At 43.9% G+C, this 23,223-nt stretch overlaps 1 protein-coding gene across 1 annotated transcript in view; it reads left to right on the top strand.

Annotated features, from left to right (window-relative positions):
• The window catches only part of PANK4 (pantothenate kinase 4), a 116,807-nt gene that overhangs the window by 69,326 nt on the left and 24,258 nt on the right, over positions 1-23,223 (top strand). The window contains 4 exon segments of the mRNA XM_030222401.1: positions 4,719-4,874; positions 8,766-8,878; positions 9,868-9,955; positions 11,116-11,267. Coding sequence (XP_030078261.1) covers positions 4,719-4,874; positions 8,766-8,878; positions 9,868-9,955; positions 11,116-11,267 — 509 coding nt within the window.

Genomic DNA, 23,223 nt, shown 5'->3' with positions numbered 1-23,223 from the left:
CTATCGCAGCAGTGGGACTTCTTATGTTCTGCATGCATGGTGATCCTACAGAGGCATCAGTGAAGCACCATATCTGGAGAACTGTGTTCCCTGTATTAGCATTAGATGGCAAGTTCCTAAGACTGGCTTGATGGCCCAGTGATAATGCTGTGCAGGGGACCAGGTTTGATTCCCAGATTGGATTGTGTTCACCAGGCCAGCTAGTATTGAGGATGCAGTGAAAGCAGCCCTTATTGGGGTTGGATCCCCACCATCAGGTATCACTAATATTTAGAGGCATGATTCAGAGCATACACTGATCACATTTCAAAGGGGGCTGTGTTCTGAAACTCCTACAACAGATATCACATTAATTCCCAAATCTCAGCCTCCTTTGGAAGTGAGTATATGGCAATCATTCACAGCAATAGCCTTTAAAAAAATGAGTGGCACTTCACATTTCAAGAGAGTACTGCTACTTCCTAGTGTCTCAGCCACATGAATGTATACCAGGGGTTCTCAACCCAGTCCTCAAGACACACCTAGTTAGTCAGGTTTTCAGGATACCCATAATAAATATGCATGAACTGGATTTGCATACCTTACCTCCATTGTATGCAAATTTCTCATGCATATTCACTGTGGGTATCCTGAAAAACTAACTGGCTAGGTGTGGCCTGAATGGGTTGAGAACCCCTGATCTGTACGAATGGATTTGGTTCCTTCTAACAGCAGATGGAGGTGGAGAGCTGAGTTTTCAGTGATCACCTGATATAGGCTGGTGCTGTGCTGGAGCTTTCCAGTATTTCTCTACCTCCAGCAGTAAGGTTTGGACTAGCTTCCATTGTGCACAGGCTTTCTGGCCTTCCGCAGTGGTTGAGCATAATGGCCTCACTCTTGCCCCCAGCCGGAGCCAGTCGAGCATGGAGATACAGCTCCGTAGCCCCAAGCTAGCACTTAAGGGTGTCTGCAGGGTGGCATTCAGGCTTGGTACCTATGGGGACTTAGCCTGCGGAGGTATGGCTCCCGATTCTCCCCTCCCCCCCCCTGTTTTTTCTCCCTCTGCAGGAGTATCCTGCAGCTTGCTTGTTTCCTTTTTGTTCAGGGAAGTAGTTAAACAAGATAGCGAGCAAGCCTGTGTAAGACTTTGGGGGGGGGGGGGAGGGGGGAAAAACAGCAATAACAAAAACCAGTGCTAGCCACCTCATGAGCCCAGAGGGGACCATTGAGGTTCTGGAGAGTGCTGGGCTGTGCTTAGGCAGGCACAGGTGTACTAACCCGGGCAGGCCAACCATGTGATTGAGCATTCTGGCAGACAAAAGCTGTTCTGCCTGAGAAAACCAGCAGCTTAGTACAGCTGCTGGTTCCCTTTACCTAGCTTGCAATGACCCTTTTCCCTTTTTTGAAAACGCACTGGGGGACATAAAGGAGACAAGTTTAAGGGCTTTCGGTCCTGCCTCTGACTAGCCCTCAGGACCTTGCGTCCTATTGCCATTGCAAGGTGGCATTTCCCTGCCATGCTTGATTTCTTGTAGGGGGGGTTTCGGTATGGACTGGTTCTCAGCTCCCTGAAGGTTCAGGTGGCTGTGCTCACTTGGCTCAGGGTGGGGGGGGGGTCCTTTTCACTGGCTGCAAACCCAGATGTTGCATGGTTTGTGAAAGGGGTGTCGCACCTGCAACTCCTCCCCGCCCAACCTACCCCATATGTCTTTTGCTGCCCTCATAAGATTTGAACCTTGTGCTGAATGGCTTGGCAGTGCCTCTCTTTGAGTCATTATGGGCGGTTTCCTTGAAGGATCTTACACTGAAGACAGTCTTTCTGGTTGCCATTGTGTTAGCATGTAGAGTCTTGGAATTACAGGCTTTATCTTGAGTAAAGTGATGTGGAATTACAGGCTTCATTCTGTTCCTATCCCCACTGTCAGGCCTTTCTGCTGAAAGTGACCTTTTTTTTTCATGTTAAACAAGCAATTTCTTTTTCTGCGTTCAAGGTATGAGGAACAGAAGCACAACCCAGAAAGCTCCACAAGCTGGATGTGTGGTGGACATTGCTCCTCTACTTGCAGAAAACGAATGAATTTTGTCTTTCAGACCATTTGTTTGTACTGACTTCCAAGGCTACTATAGTGCACTGGATCAAAACAGCTATTGAGACAGTGTACCTTTGTCAGAACAAAGGTGTTTTGAGGTGCCTGAGTGCCCACTCTACCCATGTGTATACCTCTTGGGCAAAGGCCTGCACAGTTTCAGCCAAAGACATTTGCAAAGCGGTGGCTTGTTCGTCTCTTCACTCCTTTGTAAAGCATTACAGAATTGATGTTTTAGCTAGAGACCACTCGGCCTCTGGCAGGGTGCTGATTCATGGGGCCTTCCTCCCTCACAGTGTGAGTACGCTTAGGTACATCCCATTTGTAAAGATTCATGTTGCTGAGACACTATGTAAGATGAATTTAGCCATACCTGTTAATTTCCTTTCCTTTCCCTTAGTCCAGCCACATGAATCTGTGTTGCTGCCCTAGAAGACTGCAGCCTAGGGACTCCCTGGGCACTCTGGTTCAGTTTTAGTGAATTACATCTGATGATGCTACAGTGGTGGATGAGGCTTTGGGGGTGATTCACTGTTCCAGGAAATGGCTGCAGTATGGAATGGTGTTTGGCGTTGCTGGGGGAGAATCTTGAAAAGGCTAGTAGACGAAACATGTTGGCCAGAGTTCCCCCTAGCCACATGGAACTAAGATAAATTAAAAATTTTCTAAAAAAAAGTGTTTTTCTATAATTACAAGTAGTAAAGTTTGTTTAAGTGCTATTATATCGGACCGATGAAGAAGTGAGTGTGTAAAGCTTAAGGCGATGAGACGTTTGAGCCCTAAGTGGCACTGCTGAGGTCCATGGAAGCAGTTTTTAAAAGATCATAAGGTGCTTTACATTGAATTTGATTGAGTCTCAAGGTGATGATTTGAGTTGGTGAATTGGACATCTTTTGAGTAACATTATTGCCATATGAGAAGATCGCTGTTAGTTTTGAGTGTTGGTCGGTAAGAGTCCAAGCATTCCTGGTACAGCTCATGGGCATGTCCAGGGATAATTGGACCCCTCCCGAAGCCCCCTCCCCAGAACCAAAAATCCCTGGTGGGCCTGTGGACCCCCTTTTGTGCCCCCCTCCCCCCATGCAACTGCTGCAATCCTGTTTATGCTGCTATTACCCAGACTCAGCAACACCATCTTCGGACTCTTCAAAATTCTGCTGCCCATCTTCTACTACATGTTAAAAGTCATGGTCACATCACTTCCTTGTTTCTTCAGTTACAATGTCTCCCTACCTTCTTTAGGCCTTGGTTCAAGATCTTAGTTCTCACCCACAAAGTTCTCTGCTCTGGTAGTCCCTCTTATCTGCTCTGTTATCATTTCCTACACCCCGGCCTGACCCGTCTGCTCCTTAGACAGGCACCGTCTGGTCCACTCTCCCCCCATTTTGCCCACTATGAATCGACTAGGACTACTGCCGCCTTCTTTTTGGCCCCCAAACTTTGGAATGACCTCCTCCCTTCCCTGCAATCTGAACTTTCCTTCCCTAGAATCAAAGCATCTCTCAGAACTCATTTCTTTAGCCTGGCATTTGGCACTACCTCTAGACTAGCATGACCGCATTTGGGGTGCTGCCTTTTACGCTTGCCAGGGAGCAGGCCTAAATTTTAGTGCTTACTGTATATAATATGAGTGTGAATAGTAACTCTGCCCATTCTAGAAGCATTTGCATGTCATACTTTTTTATTTTTATAAGAGGACTTTTACATACAAAAAAAGTTTATAATATTATCCTCTTATGTTCTTTGGGGAAGGTGGGTAGGATATATTCTGCCCCTTTTTGGGCTTTAGTTCAAATGGAATGAGCTTTGTTGGTGTTAATGAGCATTCATTTGCCACTGTTTTAGCTCTGCCCACTACCCCTTCTACCTACCCCTTTCAGTAGTGTCTTGAGCCAGAGACCATAGACACTGGCTCCTTCCAAGACCACAAACCTTGCTAATAGGAGTCAACTGTAGCTATGTAACTGGGACTGAAAATACTGCACCAACTCGTCCATTTCAATTCAGCCCCACTACTATTCACATAAACTGTTTCCTCTGAATGCAAGAATGCATATCTATTTCTTGGAGTTTGGATAGAGCCAGTGAGGGGTTAATGCTTAAGATTGGAACATGAACAGGTCTTATGAAAAACGGATGTCTACCTTGCACGGTAGACATCAAATCATATAAATAAGCAGAGCTGATGAGCAATCAATTCCTGGCGGGAGACTCTGGCTGCGTTTTGAGTTTGCATCATTGTGCATTATAATTGTCCTTATTGCTTCCATTTTGAAATTGGGACTGAAGGTACCATAATGCATGAGGAGGAGGGGTGCAAAAGAGTTGGGATTGGCCTATAGTCTCCCTCCAGGAAAAAGATCAAATGGCAGTTTGGAAATAAGTCTCTTCATGAGAAATCGGATAATTAGCTCCAAGCACATTTGTGATATCATATTATAGATGTAATAGTGCACTTTTCTGAACAAACACATCTTAAGCATTAGCTGCTTATCATATGTGACGTCAAAGAGACATAACTTAGCTGATAGGTGTGGTAGAATTAGATGTCTCTACTTAGTTGGGCACCAGGGGAGAACTACCCCCCTTTTTTTTTTCTTTCTGTCTAGAACGTTCCATTCAGATTACAAAGTCTTTTATCCCATCCTTTAGTTCGACATGTTAGAAATGGATCGCCTGGACCGGCAACTCGTGAATCTTCCTCTGCTCTTTGACCCCTCGTCTTACATTCCAGATACCGTAGACCTGACGGAGGATGCCCTTGCTAGGGAGTATTGGCTCACCTGCTTTGAGGAGGCATTGGATGGGGTAAGCGCTGACAGAACATGGTCTGCTTTATAATGAAAAATAGCACTGGTGGTTGGAGCATTGCTCTGGGGAAGGCCTTGGATGTGAGTCCAAATTTTCACTCAGTCACTAGCTATTCTTGGACCTTGGGCAAGTCATTTTCTTTGTCTTCTGTGGTTGGTAGCAGGTGCCAACTGCATATGCCCTTCACACTAAAAATTATGGCCCAAAATTAAGGACATCTTGAAGGGGGGGAGTAGTGATGCCAGGTCATTGTCTGTAGAACTTATTTGGCAAACTGGGACTATGCAAATAGCAGATATAAACAGATACCTTATCCTTGTATTTTTACCATCCTGTTTTGGATGGCTAGGATTGCTGAAAACATCATTTAATGTGATGTGGAGTCCCTGCAGTTGAAAAATTGCCTCATTTTTAAAGTTTGTGCATAACCTTCTGCTCATAGTAATTGAGTGAAATAATACTTTCAGATTGTCTGACTACTTTTTCAGATTTGGTGAATGAATAGAAAAAGTGTTATACTGGGATTTTCTTTTTCTTTTTTTTGTTCTTGCTTAACCTGCAAGCTAGAAATCTTTTGTAGTCAATACTCCCAAGCGAGCTGCAAAAATTAGAGAGGTCGATATTTAAAACAGTTTATAACTTTTCCACTTGTTAGTACAGTTATCTGAAATTTTTGTGACCACATATTCAAAAAAATTAACTGGTTGAAAATCTGCTTAGAATTAGGCCTCAAGTTTTTTTTAATAACTTGGCTGTTATCACCAGAAAGATACTATCCAAAATACCCGAAGATATACTGTATATGCTAACATTGCTACCTTTTATAATATTACTAGTAAAAAAGCCCCGTTTCTGATGCAAATGAAACGGGGGCTAGCAATGTTTTCTTCTGTGTGCATGTGGGAGTGTGTGTGTCCCTGCCCTCTGGCCTCTCTCCCCTCCCCCCTCTGAGTCCTTCACTGTTACAGAGCCAGCGATTTGATTTCCTGCTCTGCTGTTTTCCTTCACTGACTGTGTTACAGAGAGGGCGGGGCAGACACTCATAGGGAAACCGGATATCTCGCCCCCTTCACACTTCCGGCTGGAGGCTTCATAGAACGTTGGTGTTGCCTTTTATATAGAGAGAAATGATGTGCTAGTAGTTCCTCTCATTTCCAGTATCCTAGCACCATCTTGTGGCTGATATTCAGTTATGGGATAATATATAACAGAGAAGTCCAGAAAGGTGCCTATGTGCCTTTGTATAAAATAGACATCCAGAACCAGCCCCAATAGCATTCAAATGCTGATGCATACATTTTACCTGTGCTCTGAAGATGGTGTAAATGTATGTGGATGCACTTGTGTATCTTATATATGTCGTAAGTCCGCCTCTGTTCTTCCCAAATTACATCCCTCCTCTTCTCTGAAACGCCTACGTACAGATTGCATAAAAGTAGGTGCACACTTTTTGTCAATAGTCAGAAAATGAAAGAACTAAAATACCAATTAATAGTATTAAAGGCATATGCCATCATGCAATTAAAAAAAAAAAAAAAAGCCTTTTCTGTGTGTAGGCTTTACATTCAGAAAAACCTTTATAAAATTACCCCATTTAAGGGTGAACATTTTTATAAACTACTTTTCAGAACTCCTTTCTTCATTTTCTTTGTGTTTTTGCTGTTATCACTTGGTAAAATTTGTTAAGATCATTGCCTCTGCCTTTCTCTGGAGGCTAGAGCATCTGCTGGGGAAAATCATGATTTTTTTTAAAATTTTTTATTTATAACCATTTAAATTTTTACAAGTGATAAAACAACTTGCCGGAAATACAGAGAAAGTAATACATAGGAATTATTTCAGTCAGGTAATTCTTTTCTCTTCCTTAGACCACTAAATAGGGAGAGTGAAACAAGACAAGGAGATAAATTAAACAGTAAACAGAGAAAAAAAGTGGTATTAACCTGATTATCCCCAGATATTACTCGTCTAATTCATTATTCCACATTGATCATCTGGTTGGCTTCTTCAAGGCCAATACGGTGTATAGTCAAATCATTTAATTGAAAACTTACTTATTGTCCAATATTAGTTAGAAATAACACATCTGATTACATTCTTTCTCTTTTAAAAACCAGAAGTTATTTCAATCATGATTTCTTAACATCCCTCCAGACCAGTGCAGACAGATGGGTTTGCCTTCTCCTACCAGTAGATGGAGACTGAGAACTACTAACTAGTGCCATCATTATTTTAAGTATCCTGTGCAGTCCCTCACTAGTCAGTATTTCTCAGTTTCCAGCAGATAGTAGCTGAGGCATCTTATGCAGTCAGTGACTGGTATACTAGACTGGATCAAAGGACTTAGTGCAGGTAGATTCTATTCGGACTTTCTTCTCACCAAAATAAAGGGGGGGGGGATGGTTTGGGCAGTACACTAGTCTAGTCTTGGCCCAGGGCTTGGTGTAGCTTGGCCTTTACTTTTATCCAGAGGTGGTACATTCAGTGGCGCCAGCTCCCTCCCCTGCTGTTTTAGAACCCCTGCAGGGAGTCAGCTGCATGTTCCTTGGTCCCCATCCCCAATTCATGGAAGGGTCCCTTGACAGCCCCCATGGAACAGGCTCTATTTTTTTTAACAAGAAAAAAATAGAGGTGAGCATTTAATGCATTAATAATGCAATTAACATATTAACCTCCCTGTTTACTAAGCTGCGCTAATGCCAACACAGCCCATTTACTTTGAATTATCTGTGTCGGCATTGCCGCACAGCTTAGTAAACGAGTGAGAGGGGGGGGGGGATAAAATTTTAACGAAGGTCAAATTTTTAATTCTCCCCTCCCCACCACTTGCATGATTGCCTTAACAGGCCTCACTCTTCATAGGGTCGCCGGCAGCGATTCCTACACACTGCTTGCAGCTGACCTGGAAGCATTCCCTCTGCTGCATCTTGTTTCCTCTCTGACACAGTTTCCTATTTCACCTGGGTAGGATGTGGTAGAGGGCAGGCATAGGGGTCATTTGCAGGCTGCACCAGGGGATCCCTATGAAGAGAGAAGCCTGTTAAGGTAGACCAGGGGAGAGGGAGGGAGATGCCAGATCCGGAATTGGCAGAGGAAGAGAGTGGACAATGGGAAGGAGGGAAGGCGTGTTAAAGGGGGGTTCAATGATGGGTGCAAGGGAGGGTGAGAGAGAGGGAGAACTGGTGGACAGTGAGAGGGAGGGAGAGAAGAGAGAGAGAGAATTTTGGACCCAGGTTGCAAGAGAGGGAGAGCGATGGTGGTCAATGAGAGAGCCAGTAAGAAAGGGAGAGAATGTCTCTTTGAGAAGTACTTAGTAATCTGGCATGCCATAATTAAGTGTGATTAATTGTGTGATAAGTCTTTTAATCAAAATTAATTGTGGGTTTAAAAATTTTAAATAGCTGCCTACCCCTAGAAAAAAATGACAAAGTCTAGGCCTTTAGCCTCTAGGCCACTGGTTCGTATCCAGCTCAAGCTGGTTTGATTTGTGACTGAAAGTCATTACCATCTGAGACTTGTGTGATGGCTTCTGCGAAATAAATTTGTCCACCAAAAATTGGATTGAGAGCACAGATGCCCATGTCATTAAAATGATCTTCACAGTTAGTGCTGACTGGCATTCACAGCAGGGAAGTCAAATATTGCCCAGGTATGAGGCTGAAGTACCCTCTTGATTTTCCCTCCCAGAGCAGGGTTGGGGCACCTTGGTTTCCAGTGCAGTCAGTGCACTGCCCCACCAAAGTCCTCCCAACACCTTTCCCCAGTGCTAATTTTCACCTGAATATTTTGTGTTCAAAAGATTAACATAGAAGGCACTGCAATGGCATGGGCATACAGGACAGAGCGAATTGTGACGCTTGCATCGGCTGTGGTTCTTCCCTGTGCCAGGTGGTGAAGCGGGCCACTGCCAGCCAACCAGATATGGTGGATGCAGAGGACCGGGCAGAGAAATTTCGCCAGAAGTATTGGAACAAGCTGCAGACGTTGAGACATCAGCCTTTGTGAGTTTGGAAACTTTCCGCACAGTGCTGAAGGAAGTGTTGGGCAGAGTTGTACTTTTGTTTGTTTTACACAGATGCAGTCTTCTCCATTTGCACAAGTTGGGTAGAACTGGATGGATTTAGCGGTTGGGAAATAGAGTATTATGCTATCATATTGGGTTTTACCGGTTTTATTGTATATTATATTACTGTATTGGTTATGTTAAGATAACTGTGGCTTGGAATAATGGTGGTTGTAAATTCATTGCAGCCCATGTTGAGCTTAGAACAGGGTTCTCAACCCAGGCCTTGACACATCCAACCAGTCAGTTTTTAAGGACATCCAAAATGAATATGCATCAGAGAAATTTGCATGCGTTACCCCCATGGTATTCAGATTTCTCATGTATATTCATGTGTAATCCTGTTCAGAAGAAATGGATCCTCAGGAGCTTAGCCGAGATTGAGTGGCAGAGCTGGTGGTGGGAGGCAGGGCTGGTGGTTGGGAGGCGGGGATAGTGCTGGCCAGATTTATACGGTCTGTGCCAGAGCCGGTGGTGGGAGGCGGGGATAGTGCTGGGCAGACTTATACGGTCTGTGCCAGAGCCGGTGGTGGGAGGTGGGACTGGTGGTTGAGAGGCGGGGATAGTGCTGGGCAGATTTATACGGTCTGTGCCCTGAAAATGACATTTACAAATGAAGGTAAGATATACACAAAAACTAGCACATATGAGTTTGTCTTGTTGGGCAGACTGGATGGACCGTGCAGGTCTTTTTCTGCCGTCATCTACTATGTTACTATTGGGGATAGTCTTAGTATGCAAGAGCAGGAAATAAATAATCAGCCCAAGAAAAAATTGTCTAAGGACTATCCTTGAGCTTTCAAGATCATATTTGGTCCCTTTTGAGAAAAGAAACCTATAATCAAACTTGAAGAAAGTGCAATATTCTGTTCCCTTTGATGTGCTTAAACATTTTCTGTCTTTTTCCTCTTCCCCCTACCTCTTCAGTGCCTATGGATCTTTAACAGTTCGCAGCTTGTTAGATACACGAGAACATTGTCTAAATGAATTCAACTTCCCGGATCCATACTCCAAGGTAAGATCAATTCATTCTCCAGGCTGGACAGGCTCATAATGATTGGCTGTAGGTTTTTATGTCATGCCAGCTACCTCTACCTCCATCTCTCCTCAACTTCAGTTCCTAGGGCCGCAGGTAGGTTAAGCTGTGTAGGGCAATCATGGAGGCTGCCATGATGCTTCTGTAAATTTGCATGGAAAGGAAGCTGTTATTTCTTAGTTGTGACTTGTAGAGTTGGAAAAGGATAATTTCTGTACAAAAAGAGTGACTGTGAGGCATATTTTCAAAGCACTTTGGAAGGCTAAGTTCCATAGGTTTCTATGGAACTTTGGGAGGCTAAGTGCTTTGAAAATGAGCCCTTTTGTCTGTTTTGGCTAACCTTTTTCGATAATATCCTGTGCAGGGGTTCTAAACCCAGTCCTCAGGATACACCCAGTCAGTCAGGTTTTCAGAATACCCACAATGAATATGCATGAGGGAGTACATGCAAATTTATCTAATCCATATTCATTGTGGGTATCTTGAAAACCAGAGTGGCTTGGTGTGTCCAGAGGACTGGGATGAGAAACCCCTATGATGAAAATATTGTTGGAGACAGTTTGCTTTTTATTTTTCTTGTTAATTGTTTCATTGTGCATTTCACTTAGATTATCCAGCATCCCCTTTTTAATAAATCCATATTGAGAGTTCTGAATACACCACACCATACTCTGATCTCTCGCAGATTATGTCAAGCCCTGGGCAAACTTTTATTTATTTTTTATGTTGCTTTCTGCTAGAATCCGGAGCAAAGGGCTATTTTTTCATTTATTTCAGGTGTTCTCATTTTTATAATCTTTTTTTTTTTTCATGCAGTTTCTTTAGACTCTAAGTAAATATAGAAAACATTTTCTCTGGGGCTAAACCTCCCCTCTACCTTCTACCCATAATTCCAGTTTCTCTGGATGAAAATAATCCTAGGAGAAAAGCATTGTCTGAAATCAGGAGTAAGCATCTGAATCCACTGGTTACTTGTAACGTCCAAGACAACTGTGTCCCTCTTCCTTCTGTTTGAGAACAGTATAGTTTTGGGCTGCTGAAGGATAAGAGCCCAAATAACCAGCATTTGAGACCAGGCAGCTCTGGGTGGCTGTCTTCCCTTCTGTAATACCCCTGTCTCTCCCTGTTTTTCTTTGCAGGTAAAGCAAAAAGAAAATGATATAGCACTCAAATTTTTCCATAAAGTGACACAGTCTTTGGAAGCCTTAGACTGGGAGGCTCGACAGCTTGGTCTGGTGAAGGGACTACTGGCGGGTAATGTCTTTGACTGGGGAGCAAAAGCAGTCTCAGAGTAGGTGTTAAAATCCAATGTGTTTCTTTTAGCTGTTCAGTGCCCCCTCTTAAACTGCACGACCCTCGTTTGAGAGGGTTCCATTTTTTTTATTTAAAAAGGACAAATGTTTTCTTTCTCATTAAGACTATTAGCGTAAATGAAACCTTGTAAAAGCTAATCCCAGGAGGCTATAATCTTCAAAACAGAATTGGTTTGAAACTATGTTCTCTGTTCCAGCTCAGTGAGTTAATAGTAGAGCTGCACACTGCTGTGTGGAGGAATCTAGATTTAAGGGTTTGAATCCCAGATCAGGTCTTCCACTTACCGAGTTAGCTGGGGCTGAGAGCAATTGTGCTGGGCACGAGAAGGAACTGCAGTCTTGTGTTTCTCACCAAGAGAATTGTGTCTATGATAACTGAGTTGTATGGGAGGGGGGGGGGGGAGAAGAAAAACTTGGGGCAGTAGTGCATGTGAAGTTGGTGGTGGCTTTTCCTAGGGCAGGTTCACGCTGTAGAAGGAGGAGAAACAATAACCTAGACTCATGGATTTGATATACTGCCTTTCTGTGGTACAACCAAAGCGGCTTACATTTATTATATACAGGCACTTTCTCTGTCCCTAGTGGGCTGACCATCTCAGAACAAGTGTAGAATTGTTTTCAATTGATTTCAATTAGTGCTGCAGTTTTGGGAATACTCGCTGCAAGGATATGAGTCCTTAGCTGAAATGGAAGAGACCTCCCCCTCATTATTTAGTGCATAAAGGAAATTCTAGACCAAGAGGCCATGCTATAACGCACAAAGGGGATAGACGCCGGTGTAACATTAGAAAATGTTTTTTACAGAAAGGGTCATGGATGCGTGGAACAGAAGAGATGGTAGAGGCAAAATCAGTAATGGAATTAAAAAATGCCTTGGGGTAAGGCAAGGAATCAACTTGGGGGTCTGTGGTATGCATCAGCAAGGAAACTGGGCAGACTAGATGGGCCTTACCATCCATATCTGCCATCAGGTTCTTGTTCTCTTTGTTTTTTTTTTGTCTCCATATATCAACCACAGGAGTTTCATGCTTTCAGTAACATTAGAAACCACTCCATTCCTACTACTGCAGTAAAACCCTCTTCTCTAGCACAACACAGACAATCTCATCTGGTAATTAGTATTCATTTATGGTAACCTTCTTCATAACAATTATCTGGGTTAATGTTTTCAAGCATCTATGCCGTCAGATATTTAAAATATTACAATAGCTCTTTCAGCAGAAGAACATGCAAAAGTTGTTAAGATTCCCCTGTCTCTTACTGTTTTGGCTTTTATTACTAACTAGTAAAAAAGGCCCGTTTCTGTAGGCAAGGAAACGGGCCTTAGGCAGGCAATTACCCCCCCCCCCCCTTCCGCGAACCTGTTGTTCCCCCCCCCCCCCCCGTGCCAGCGAAAACTGCCGCCGTTGTTGTGCTACCTTCCCTTCCCGTAGGTTCCTCAATCATCTTCTTAGAAAGTTTAACTCCGTGCGTCTGACGTCAGACGCACGGAGTTAAACTTTCTAAGAAGATGATTGAGGAATCCACCCGAAGGTAGTGCACAACAGCGGTGGGAGGGGGGGGTGCGGTTTTCGGCATTCCGGGGGGGGGGGGATCGACAGGTTCGCGGGAGGGGGTGGGTTTCGAGGGGGCCATAGCGCGGGGGGGTGACAGCTGATTCCGAGGTAGTAGGAGGAGTAGGGAAACACGCTGCGCGTGTTTCCCTACTCCTCCCCTTGCCTTGGAATCAGCTGTGTTGACGTCAGTGACGTCCGTGCGTGTCTGCCTCGCAGACCACTTGCAGCCAGGGAGCCACGGTCCCAAGCATAGAACGTTGGAGGTGAGAATTATTATATAGGATTCCTTAACGTTCTCAACAGACCATTCCAGAACTTGTAGGTTTGTGCCCATCAACCACAAGAGTACAGAACTGAGCTCTTCCCTAAAGGATGTTGTACATCAGTATTTCCCTATCTCCAGCAGGTAGAAGATGGGTTTTTTTGTTTTTGTTACATTTGTACCCCGCGCTTTTTCCCACTCATGGCAGGCTCAATGCGGCTTACATGGGGCAATGGAGGGTTAAGTGACTTGCCCAGAGTCACAAGGAGCTGCCTGTGCCTGAAGTGGGAATCGAACTCAGTTCCTCAGTTCCCCAGGACCAAAGTCCCACCCTAACCACTAGGCCACTCCTCCACTCTGTGGTTCTCTGTGCAGCTCCTGGATTCATCTATTGAGGCTCTCTCCTGGTTCAGTTTTATTCTGGTCTGCAGTTGAGCTGGGGGGAAACGCTTACTCCTCATCTTTAGGGGCATACTGGCGGTTCCAGATCCCTCCCTCCTGCCTTTTTCTCCGTTGGTGGCTCCTTCTTCCTTTGCCACCACTGTCTATAAGAGGAGACAGATATTATATATCTTTATATGTATCTGGGAGAAGTGACTTCAGCAGTTATTGGCCTCTATCTGCTTTGGCTTATCAGAGACGTTCTGGGTAAGCCTCTGTCTTCAGTTACCCAAGCAGGGGAGGATATGCTTATACTGGTGGTGAGTACTATTCTTTACCTTTCCTTTTCTGGGGCTAGTGTTTTGGTGCTCTTTTCTTGTTGCCTCATTCCCCAGCATCTCTTCAGGGCTCTCTCCATGGCAGCACCAGCCAAATCTACCAAATGTTTTTCCCAGTGCAGTGCTTAGTATACAGCATTGAGACACTGCACAGCATGTCTGCTCCCACTGCACCGGCAGCAGACAGCAAGAAAAGCAGTCCCTTGCCTGAGTTTCATACAGGATTCGGGTGCTTGGTAGGAAAGACAAGTGTCCATGCAGGGGCTGGCTCAGGTTACTTCAGGCAGCGAGGGAACAGCAGCCATTTGGATTCCTATGCACCTGCACTGCTTCTTGAGAATGTGCCCTCAGCTGCTCAGGATTCCCAGCCAGTTTTGATTTCAGTCCTCCAGCATTCTGTTTCTTGGTCTACTAGTGCTGCAGGAGGACAAGAGTTTTTCTTCTCTGTCCTCTTTCTGCACCAGGCTTACTTATTGAAAAGAGGTCAAGCTCCTTCAGATGTTCCTGCTTTGTCTGTCCATTTTCAGAATGAATTTGCTTCTAAGAGAAGAAGGATAAACTCAGGGACTGGGATATGAATTCTCTGCTGTCAGAGAAGTTCTTTTCGGTGCCTCCTTCTCTGTTTTCTGGTTTCACGGGTCTTAGAGACCCTTTAGAAAACGGTGAAATTCCAGGGAAGGAGAGTAAGGATTTTACATTGGTAAAGCACTTTCACAAGGAAGAGCTTTCTACTTTACCAAGGCTTTAGAGGTAACATAATAGATGAGGCAGATAAAGACCTGTATGGTCCATCCAATCTACCCAGCAAGATAAACACTTAGCATAAGGTATGATATGATACTACATATGCATTCTTGATCTTGATTTGTTCTTTCTATTTTCAGGGCATAGACTGTAGAAGTCTGCCCGTCACTGTCCTTGTTCTTCTTCTTCTGAAATTGTCATCGAAGCACCACTCCAGCCCATCCAAATCTGTCCATCCACTCAGGGCACAGACCGTAGAAGTCTTAATATCTCTTCTCCTTTCGATCAGGCACCCTCTTCCCAGGGTATCCCATTATGACAGGGTCAAGGAAGCGACCTAAAGCATTTGTGTTCATGAGGCCATGCTTGAGATTATCTAGTCACAATGGAATACCCTGGACGCAAGTCTTAAGGTAGCTCACTCAATGCCTAAGTTGTACGCTCAATCAGTAAGCTTAAGCTGTCTCAAGTGGATGCTGTGGTGATTGCTGTTGTGAAGAAAACCATCCCTGTGAAGGGTGGAATGGCCCTTAAGGTTGTTCAAGATTATAGATAAGAGACCTCCTTAAAGCTCTCCTTTGATAACTTTCTTGGGCTTACAAGCTACGATTTATGGTTCTTATGTAGCCAAGGCATATCTTTCATATCCGGGTTCAGCAGAGGCTGGTTCTGGCCACAAGGCTGAGCTTTAGCTTGCTTTGGATTTTCCAAGGCTTGAGGCTTATCTGGTGGATGCTCTTTATGATTTGCTATAAGCTTCTGCAAAGGAGGTGGTATTAACAGTGTCAACAAGATGTTCTTGTGGCTCAGAAATTGCTTGCTGATGCTGCTTTCAAGTCTAGACTTACCAGGCTACCCCTCAGGGGCAAGCTTTTGTTTGGATAAGATCTAGAGAAAGTAGTAAAAGACGGGTGATTCTAAAAATCAGTGTGTACTTGAGGATAAGCTTTAAACTTCTTATCAGTCTGTGCAAAACAGGTTGTGGGTTTGAGATGCAAACCGTTATAGACCAGGTCATTCAACCTTGTTCCTGCACCCTTGCTGTCAGCAGAAGCAGTCCTTTTGAGGAGACTTCTCATACCTCTAACCCTGCCCGCTCTTCACAACAATGGGGGCCCAGGTCCACTCCTCGGGGATCTTGATTATTGGGCACCTGTCAGAGTTCCTTGATGAGTGGATCCGAATCACTACAAATCAGTGGGTTCTGAAAGTCATCAGAGATGATTACAAGCTGGAATTTTCCTGTCCTCCTTGCAGATTTCTTCTTAGAGTCCACCTGCAGATCTGTTCCAAAGCAGCAAGCAGTACAATCCACCATGCAGACTCTGCTTCCTCTAGGAGCAGTAAAACCAGTCCCGAGGGGTGAATGGGGTCTCAGAAGGTATTCCCTCTATTTTGTGGTCCTAAAGAAAGGGGATTCCTTTTGTCCTGTTTTGGTTCTCAAGAATATAAACTCTGCTCCAAGTGTCTCATTTCAGAATGGAGACTCTGCTCAGTTATAGTCTTCGTTCAGCCCAACAAGTTACTCACTTCTCTAGGCCTCAAGGGGGCCTACTTTCACTTTTCAATGTGGCCGCCTCATCAAAGATTCCTGCATTTTGTAGTCCGGAGCTTCTCTTTTTAACTCTTCTGTTTTGCGTTGTAGTTCCTTTCCTTTTCACATTTGTTTTTACCCATTGTAAACTGCTTTGATACATGTTTTGAAAGGTGGTATATCAAATCTCAATAAACATAAACATAGGCTTTGCCCTTTAGTCTGGCCATGGCTTCCTGGTGATGATGGCAGCTTTCCACCAATGTGAAGAAATTGAAGTTCATCCTCATCTGGACAGTTGATTGATCAGGGCTGCTTCTTACCAGGAGAATCTCCAGGCCATATCCAGAGTTGCCAGCCTTCTACAATCTGTGGTGGTCAACTTTGCCAAGAGGGCCTGTTGCCTTCTTAGACATTATAGTACATGGGAGTACTGTTCAATACCAGAACAGGCAAGGTTTTCCTTTCCAGTCTCAGGAGATGCAAACTTCAGTTGCAGATTTGTCAAATGCTGAGTATACAGAGTTCTCAGCAGGTATTGAGATAAATGGCTGCAACCCTAGATGTTGTAGCCTGGGTGAAAGCACACATGAGACTGCTCCAGCAATCTTTATTAAGTCATTGATCACCCACCTCTCAGGAGTGTACGAGTGTTATCTCCCATGACTTATCGAGCAAAAACCAATATGTTTGGTGGCTTCAGACTCGCAACCTTCATCAAGGAGTCTCTTGTATTGACCAGTGAATGCCTGTCTCTTCAGATGGGAAGTTCAGTTGTCTTCATTACACAGCACAGGACAAATGATCTCCCACTGAAGCGTCATGGTCGATCAATCATCCTGAGCTGGACAGAAAGTTATCTACAAATGGTTAGCAGCAGTGCACATTGCGTAGTGTTGAATCAATGGTTGGATTACCTTGGTAGGCATTTCCTGAACTCAGAAGAATGGGAACTCTCAGGAGGCATTCACTCTCCTCTTGTCAACATGTGGTCCTGTCATTCTGGAACTTGTGGCCATAAGAAGCAATGCCAAATTATCCAATTTTTCAGTCACAGAAAAGAGTAGTTTTGAAGGCCCAGATGTGGATGCAGAACTCTCTTCTGTATGTGTGTCTTCCCTGGCCAGTGATAAGCAGAGCGCTTCAATGGATTGTACTGCATCCTGGTTGTGTAATCTTGAGAGCTCTGGATTGGCCCAGAAAATTGTGGCACACGGATCTGATACCTTCAAATAGATTAACCATTATGTCTTCTTCAATGCAAGGGTATTCTTCTACAGGGTGCAGTTCAAATGGAGGCCCCTTTGGCCTTATGGGTTAGCTCTTGAGAGGTCAAAGTTGAAAAAGAAAGGATACATTGAATATGCTATCATTGCCTTAACTTCTGGCTAGGAAGTGTTCTACCTCTGTGGCATGTGCGAGAGTTTGGAGAGTTTTTGAGATGTGGTATGCTGAAAGGATGGTTTATCCTTTGCATTCTTCCTTGGCTCACATTCTAGCCTTTCTTTAGGATGGCTTTAAGGTTTAGCCTTGAATTCTTGAAGGTCCAGGTAGCAGCCCTAGCTTCTTCAGAGGATGACTACAAAATTTTTCCTTTTTAGCTTATCTTGATATAGTCTTTTTTGAAGAGAATCAACCAGTTGAAGTCCCCTTTTTGACCTGTTTGCCCAGAATGGAATCTCATTTTGGTCTTTCAAATACTGTACAAAGTTCCCTTTGAGCCACTTAAGATTGCTGCATTGAAGGATCACACCCTAAAGACAGCTGTTCTGGTGGTAACGGCTTCAGACAGAAGGATTTCTGAACTCCATGCTCTTTCTTGCAGGGATCTTTTTCTTCACTTTACAGAAGCTGAAGTTTCTATTCGTATTGATCCCTTCTTTTTTCCAAAGATACTTTCTTCTTTCACTTGAATCAACAGTCATATGTGTTGTCTTTTTGGTGAGAGGACTTAGGAAATTACTTCAGTTCCATAAGATTGTTGGACGTCCATAGACCATCAAGAAATAATTGATTTTTGAAAGTCTGATAGTTTATTTGTTCTCTTTGCTGGTCCTAAAAAGGGAGAATATGCCTCCAAGGCTGCTACTGCTTGTTGATTGAATGAGATGACTTCTGCAGCTTATATTTTGGTGGCCAGCAGCCTCCTTCAGCTCTTAAAGTGTACTCCGTGTAGGGCATGACAGTCACAATGTGATCTAGGTGGCTGCTTGGGTTCCAGAATCTATATATATAAAAGGCAACCCCAACGTTCTGAAGCCTCCACGGAAGTTGAGGCGCCCGAGATATCCGGTGTGCCCTGGAGTGTCTGCACCGCCCTCGCGTCAAAACGTCATGACGCGTCAAAACGTCATGACGTTGAGGGTGGAGCTATTGACACTCGAGGGCCGAAACGGCCCACAGCGAACAAGGCAAGTAGCTTCGAGGGACGGAGGGAGGGGGCCCCTTGCTAGCGCCCGTTTCATTCCACTCAGAAACGGGCATTTTTTCCTAGTTGCAAATACAACCTTGAGAATTCGGTTCAGCAGTCTTCTATTTCAGGGGAAGCTGCTGTTCAATGATGACTTGGAGAAGTTAGTTAAGGATTTGAGGACTCCAAGCCTCAGAGGCTGTTGGAAGATAGGCTCAGGATTTCCTTGCGCTCAACCATTGGAAGGCCTAAGTTCTGGGAAATGCATCATTACTGGCCAGGTAAGGCCGGGTCTTCCCTTTGTTCTGACAGGAAACAGGTTGGGGACAGTTTGAAGACCACTGTGGCCTCTAGAGCTACACATTGATGGGCTATGGGACCACTTCTCAACTGAACTGATAGGGGAATAGCTGTCTTAAGTCCTTCAGAGAACTGACCAAGATAGCATCTGACCAATGGGTGCTGTATGTGGTGAAATGAGGATGCATGTTGGAATTTTCCCACCCCATCACAGATTTATTTGTGGTTTCTCCTTGCCATACTCCATACAAAAGGGCAGCTGTATGGACAAACTTACAGAGGTTGCTGGATTTGGGGAAGTTCTATATTCAGGGTAGAGAGGGGCACAGGACGGTACTCCATTTGCTTTGTGGTACCAAAGAAAGAAGCTTCCTTTTTGGCCCATTCTCACCATGATGCCAAGGATTTCACATTTCTGAATAGATGCGTAGCATTTGGTGATGGCATCCTGCTCAATCTAATATCCTTGGCGGGTTACAATAAAAACAAACATAAGTTTGATTTGCCCACAACACACATTTAATAAAATTAAAAGCATTACTAAAAACATTAAAAACATATTAAAACAAAGCAGCTAAACCAACAATAGCTCCACAAATCTGAGCATCATTCTACCATATCATATGATTGTTTAAACAAAATGGTTTAAAGTTCTTTCTTAAATGATTTCAAGCTTATTTTATAGGTGTTCAGTGGTAAAGCATTCAATAACTTAGGACCGATAACTTTAAAGATAGATATTCTGTACATTTCTGATCTAATAGTATGAAAAGAAGGAACTTCCAATAAACTATCGACTGCTCGTAAAGCTCTTGCCAACTGATAGATCCTTAGGTTAGCAGCAATTATTGTTCAGGGTTTTAAAAACTAAACAAAGAATCTTAAATTTAATTCTTTGATCAATTGGCAACTAATGGAGAGATTTCAAGATTTTAACCAAGGCACCTCAAACCTTCTCCAAGATGATGGTGGCAGTGGCTGCGGTGCTCCTTAAAGAGGGAATGCTAGTTCATCCATACTTGAACAGTTGGTTCATCAGGGCAAGTCTCAGTCAGAAAGCAGACCAGCCATCTACCCAGTGACCCAGTTGTTGCAGTCACTGGGGTGCATTGTTAACCTCAAGATAAAACAATTTTCAGCCTTTGCAGTGTCTTCAGTATTTGGAAGTGCAGTTCAATACGAGGAGAGGGAAGACTTTCCTCCCCAAGCAGAGAAGACTAAAGCTCAACAGTCAGATCGAGCAAAGGGAGCTCTTCAAGCATGGGATTATATGCAGGTTCTTGGAACATGCCAGCGGCTATAAAGGTAGTATCATGGGCTCCTGTGCATATTGCATAGATATGTGTAATTCTTGTGTAATTTCAGAATGACAAAGTCTGTCTTCTGTGAGCACTGCTGGTTTAGGCCAGCTTGAATTAGTAGTTGGATTCCTGAAATCTTGCAAAAGGCACAAATCTGGACCCCCCCCCCACCACCACCACCAAATAGGTAGTGCTCACAAAACACCAGTGTGCGTGGCTGGGGAGTGCATTGTCAAGAACAAGTGGCTCACAGAGAGTGGTTGAAGACCAATTGATCCTGGTCAGTCCACAGATTGACCATATGGAAGATCCTGCAGGCCTTCTATCCCCTTGTGAAGGTAAATGTGGTTAGTGTAGCAGAGTTTCAAAAAAAGGTTTGGACAAGTTCTTGGAAGAAAAGTCTGTAAACCATTTTTAAGGTGAACTTATGGAAAATTCACTGTTTTAGTCCTATGACAAATCTGTTGTACTTTTTTGTGATCCTGCCAGGTACTTGTGACATGGATTGGCCACTGTTGGAAACATGGTACTGGTTTTGATGGACCTTTTGGTCTGTTCCATATGGCAATGTTTTTGTACTTTATAGATGTCAGATTGATGGTTGGTTCTTTTGGGGGAACCAAGTAGGGAGAGGCTGTTTTATAAACATTATGTGTTAGCTTAAACAATACTTCAGATTATACTTCAGATTATATTCTCTGGTGCTGATTCGATTAGAGGCCTGGCAGCTTCATGTGTGGAATCTCATGCTTTGTCCAGCTGAGATTTGTAAAGCTGTACCATGGTCTTTGCATACTTTCTCTAAGCACTATAGGCTGGATATATTTGCCAGACAGGATGTAGCCTTGGACACAGGAGCAGGGGTTTCAGGATCCTGTTAAGTCTAAGGGGTGCTTTTTTAACATCCCATTTGTTCTGGACTGGTCTGATGGACGAAAAGGAAAAATTTTGTCTTACCTGCTAATTTTCTTTTCTTGAGTTCTCCAGACCAATGCAGGCTCCCACCTTTGATGTTCTCTGTATTCTTTGTTTAATGTTGTTCTCTGGCACAGGTGTCTCTGGGCACTCTTCATTGGTTTTCTTGTGGTGGTTTTCTGTTTGTTACCCCACATTCTCCTGAAGGGGTTTAAGTGGGATTATTCCCTATCTTTGTTTTGTTACAGAAATAATGGTGAGTAGCTGCTGCACAGTGCCCTTTCTAAGGTAGGGCTCACAAGTCAATTTCTGTCTCCATCTGCTGGCTGATGAGCTTAACTTATTGGTTTCAGACTGGGCTAGAGGACTTAGGAATGAAAATTAGCAGGTAAGACAAAATTTTTCCTTGTTGCCCGCTTGTTAAGCAAAGAGAACAACAGCAGCAGCAGCAGCAGAGAGTGTTGAATACTACAAATGTCCTTAAAAACAACAATTGTGATTTTAAAAAAAATGGTGCAGGAATGGGCCCTGATTCTTACCTAGATTCTTTTTGTTTTCCACCTTGTGGGAAGTGACATGATTATTATTCCATCCTACAAGAATTTTAGATTTGCTAATGTCTTTTTGGTTTTGCAGTACATTTTCTTTCCCATACACTGCCTGTTTCTAGTTTCCCATTGTATGACAGGTGGCAGATCTCATTTTTTTCTAATGTGTTACAATCTGCTTATTTCTTATTCTGAATACTGTTAATGCACCATAGGCAGAATCTTTCCCCATTGTTGCACAGTAAATTATCTATAAAATTATGTAAAACTAGTGGAACCAAGCCCGTTTCCTCAACAATGAAACGGGCCCTAGGAAGGCTGTCTTGTAAGTGATTTTTTTTCTCTCTCTCCCTGACCTCCCCTCCATGTCCAGCGATTCTCCTCTTCCCTGCCCTCCCATCCATGTGCCATGATTCTTTCCTCTCCTCCCCTCCCATTGATTCTCCTCTGCTCTGCCCTCCCCTCCCTGCCCTCGATGTCCCGCGATTCTGTTCTTCTTTGTACCTGAACGTTCTCTGGCTGGCCTCAGCATTCCCTTCCCTCTCACTGTTCTGCCCTCTGACGTCATTACGTCTTGACGCAAGGGCGGGACAGTGAGGGGGAATGGAACGCTGGAGGCTGGCTGACGTCAGGAGATGTTACAAACTCAGCCAGCCAGCCATGGAACGTTGGAAGTACAAATTATTATATAGGATGTGTGGCCCACTGATGATTCTGTTTCTAACATATGCTGTTTGTCATGAAGTGTGGAATATTTTAAAATGTAGTGGAGCACCGTGAACTCCTGAATGTGTTGCTGGGCTGTGCCCATCACACACAAGTGCCAATCTCTTTGGCCCGTGTGATTAGCACAGTAGAATATGACTCAAGTCGTGGTCAGAGGGCAAGAGAGGGTTGCTAGCTGGCTTCCAGTTTTCCAGGACAAGTTGATAAATTCTGCTCTTTACCTCCACTGTAGTTATGAAATTGTAGTCCTGCTGTTAATAGAATTGAAACTACATGTCAGTGTATGTGCTGGAAGAAAACTAGGACTGACTCAACCTACACTGGATCTGCTTGAGAGCCATCAGTTGACAGTATCCTCCAGATAGATCTCTGTCTGCTTTCTAGAAAGTACACGTCAACTGCTTACAGAGTACAGCAAAGAGAGGGAGCAAAGTACAAACAAAAGTCCAAATAACAAAAAAAAAACAGTACCAGGCCATGTTTCAGCGCTCAGCGCCTTCGTCAGAGGTTAAAACCTATCAGACTCCATAATTGAAGGAGAGCATTTCTACTTTACTGTGTGCGAAGGAATATATACCGTCGCAGCATACAGTTTCCAATATTCCTGTACAGTTAATGCATATTGTTCCTGCTACTTTTGTGACCCCTGATGCAGGTGCTGAGCGCCGAAACACGGCCCGTGTCGGGTCTTTTTTTGAAGATTGTTTCATAAATGTGTGTGATTAAAGGAACTGTGTCCCTATTTGAAGGCTGCTGGTACTGTTTTTTTTGTTATTTTAACTGCCTACAGAGTGCCACTAGTTTTGATGAAGTGTGTTTTTAAGTGTGTGTTTGGGGTAGAGAGTTGCACGGGGACAGAAATCCAACCCGTCCCCACTGGAATCCAACCCATCCCCACCCGACCCCATAGGAAATCTAA

Source organism: Microcaecilia unicolor, chromosome 13, assembly GCF_901765095.1.
Source record: "Microcaecilia unicolor chromosome 13, aMicUni1.1, whole genome shotgun sequence".
NCBI classification, from domain to species: domain Eukaryota; kingdom Metazoa; phylum Chordata; class Amphibia; order Gymnophiona; family Siphonopidae; genus Microcaecilia; species Microcaecilia unicolor.
This window is presented reverse-complemented; position numbering and strand designations above follow the sequence as displayed.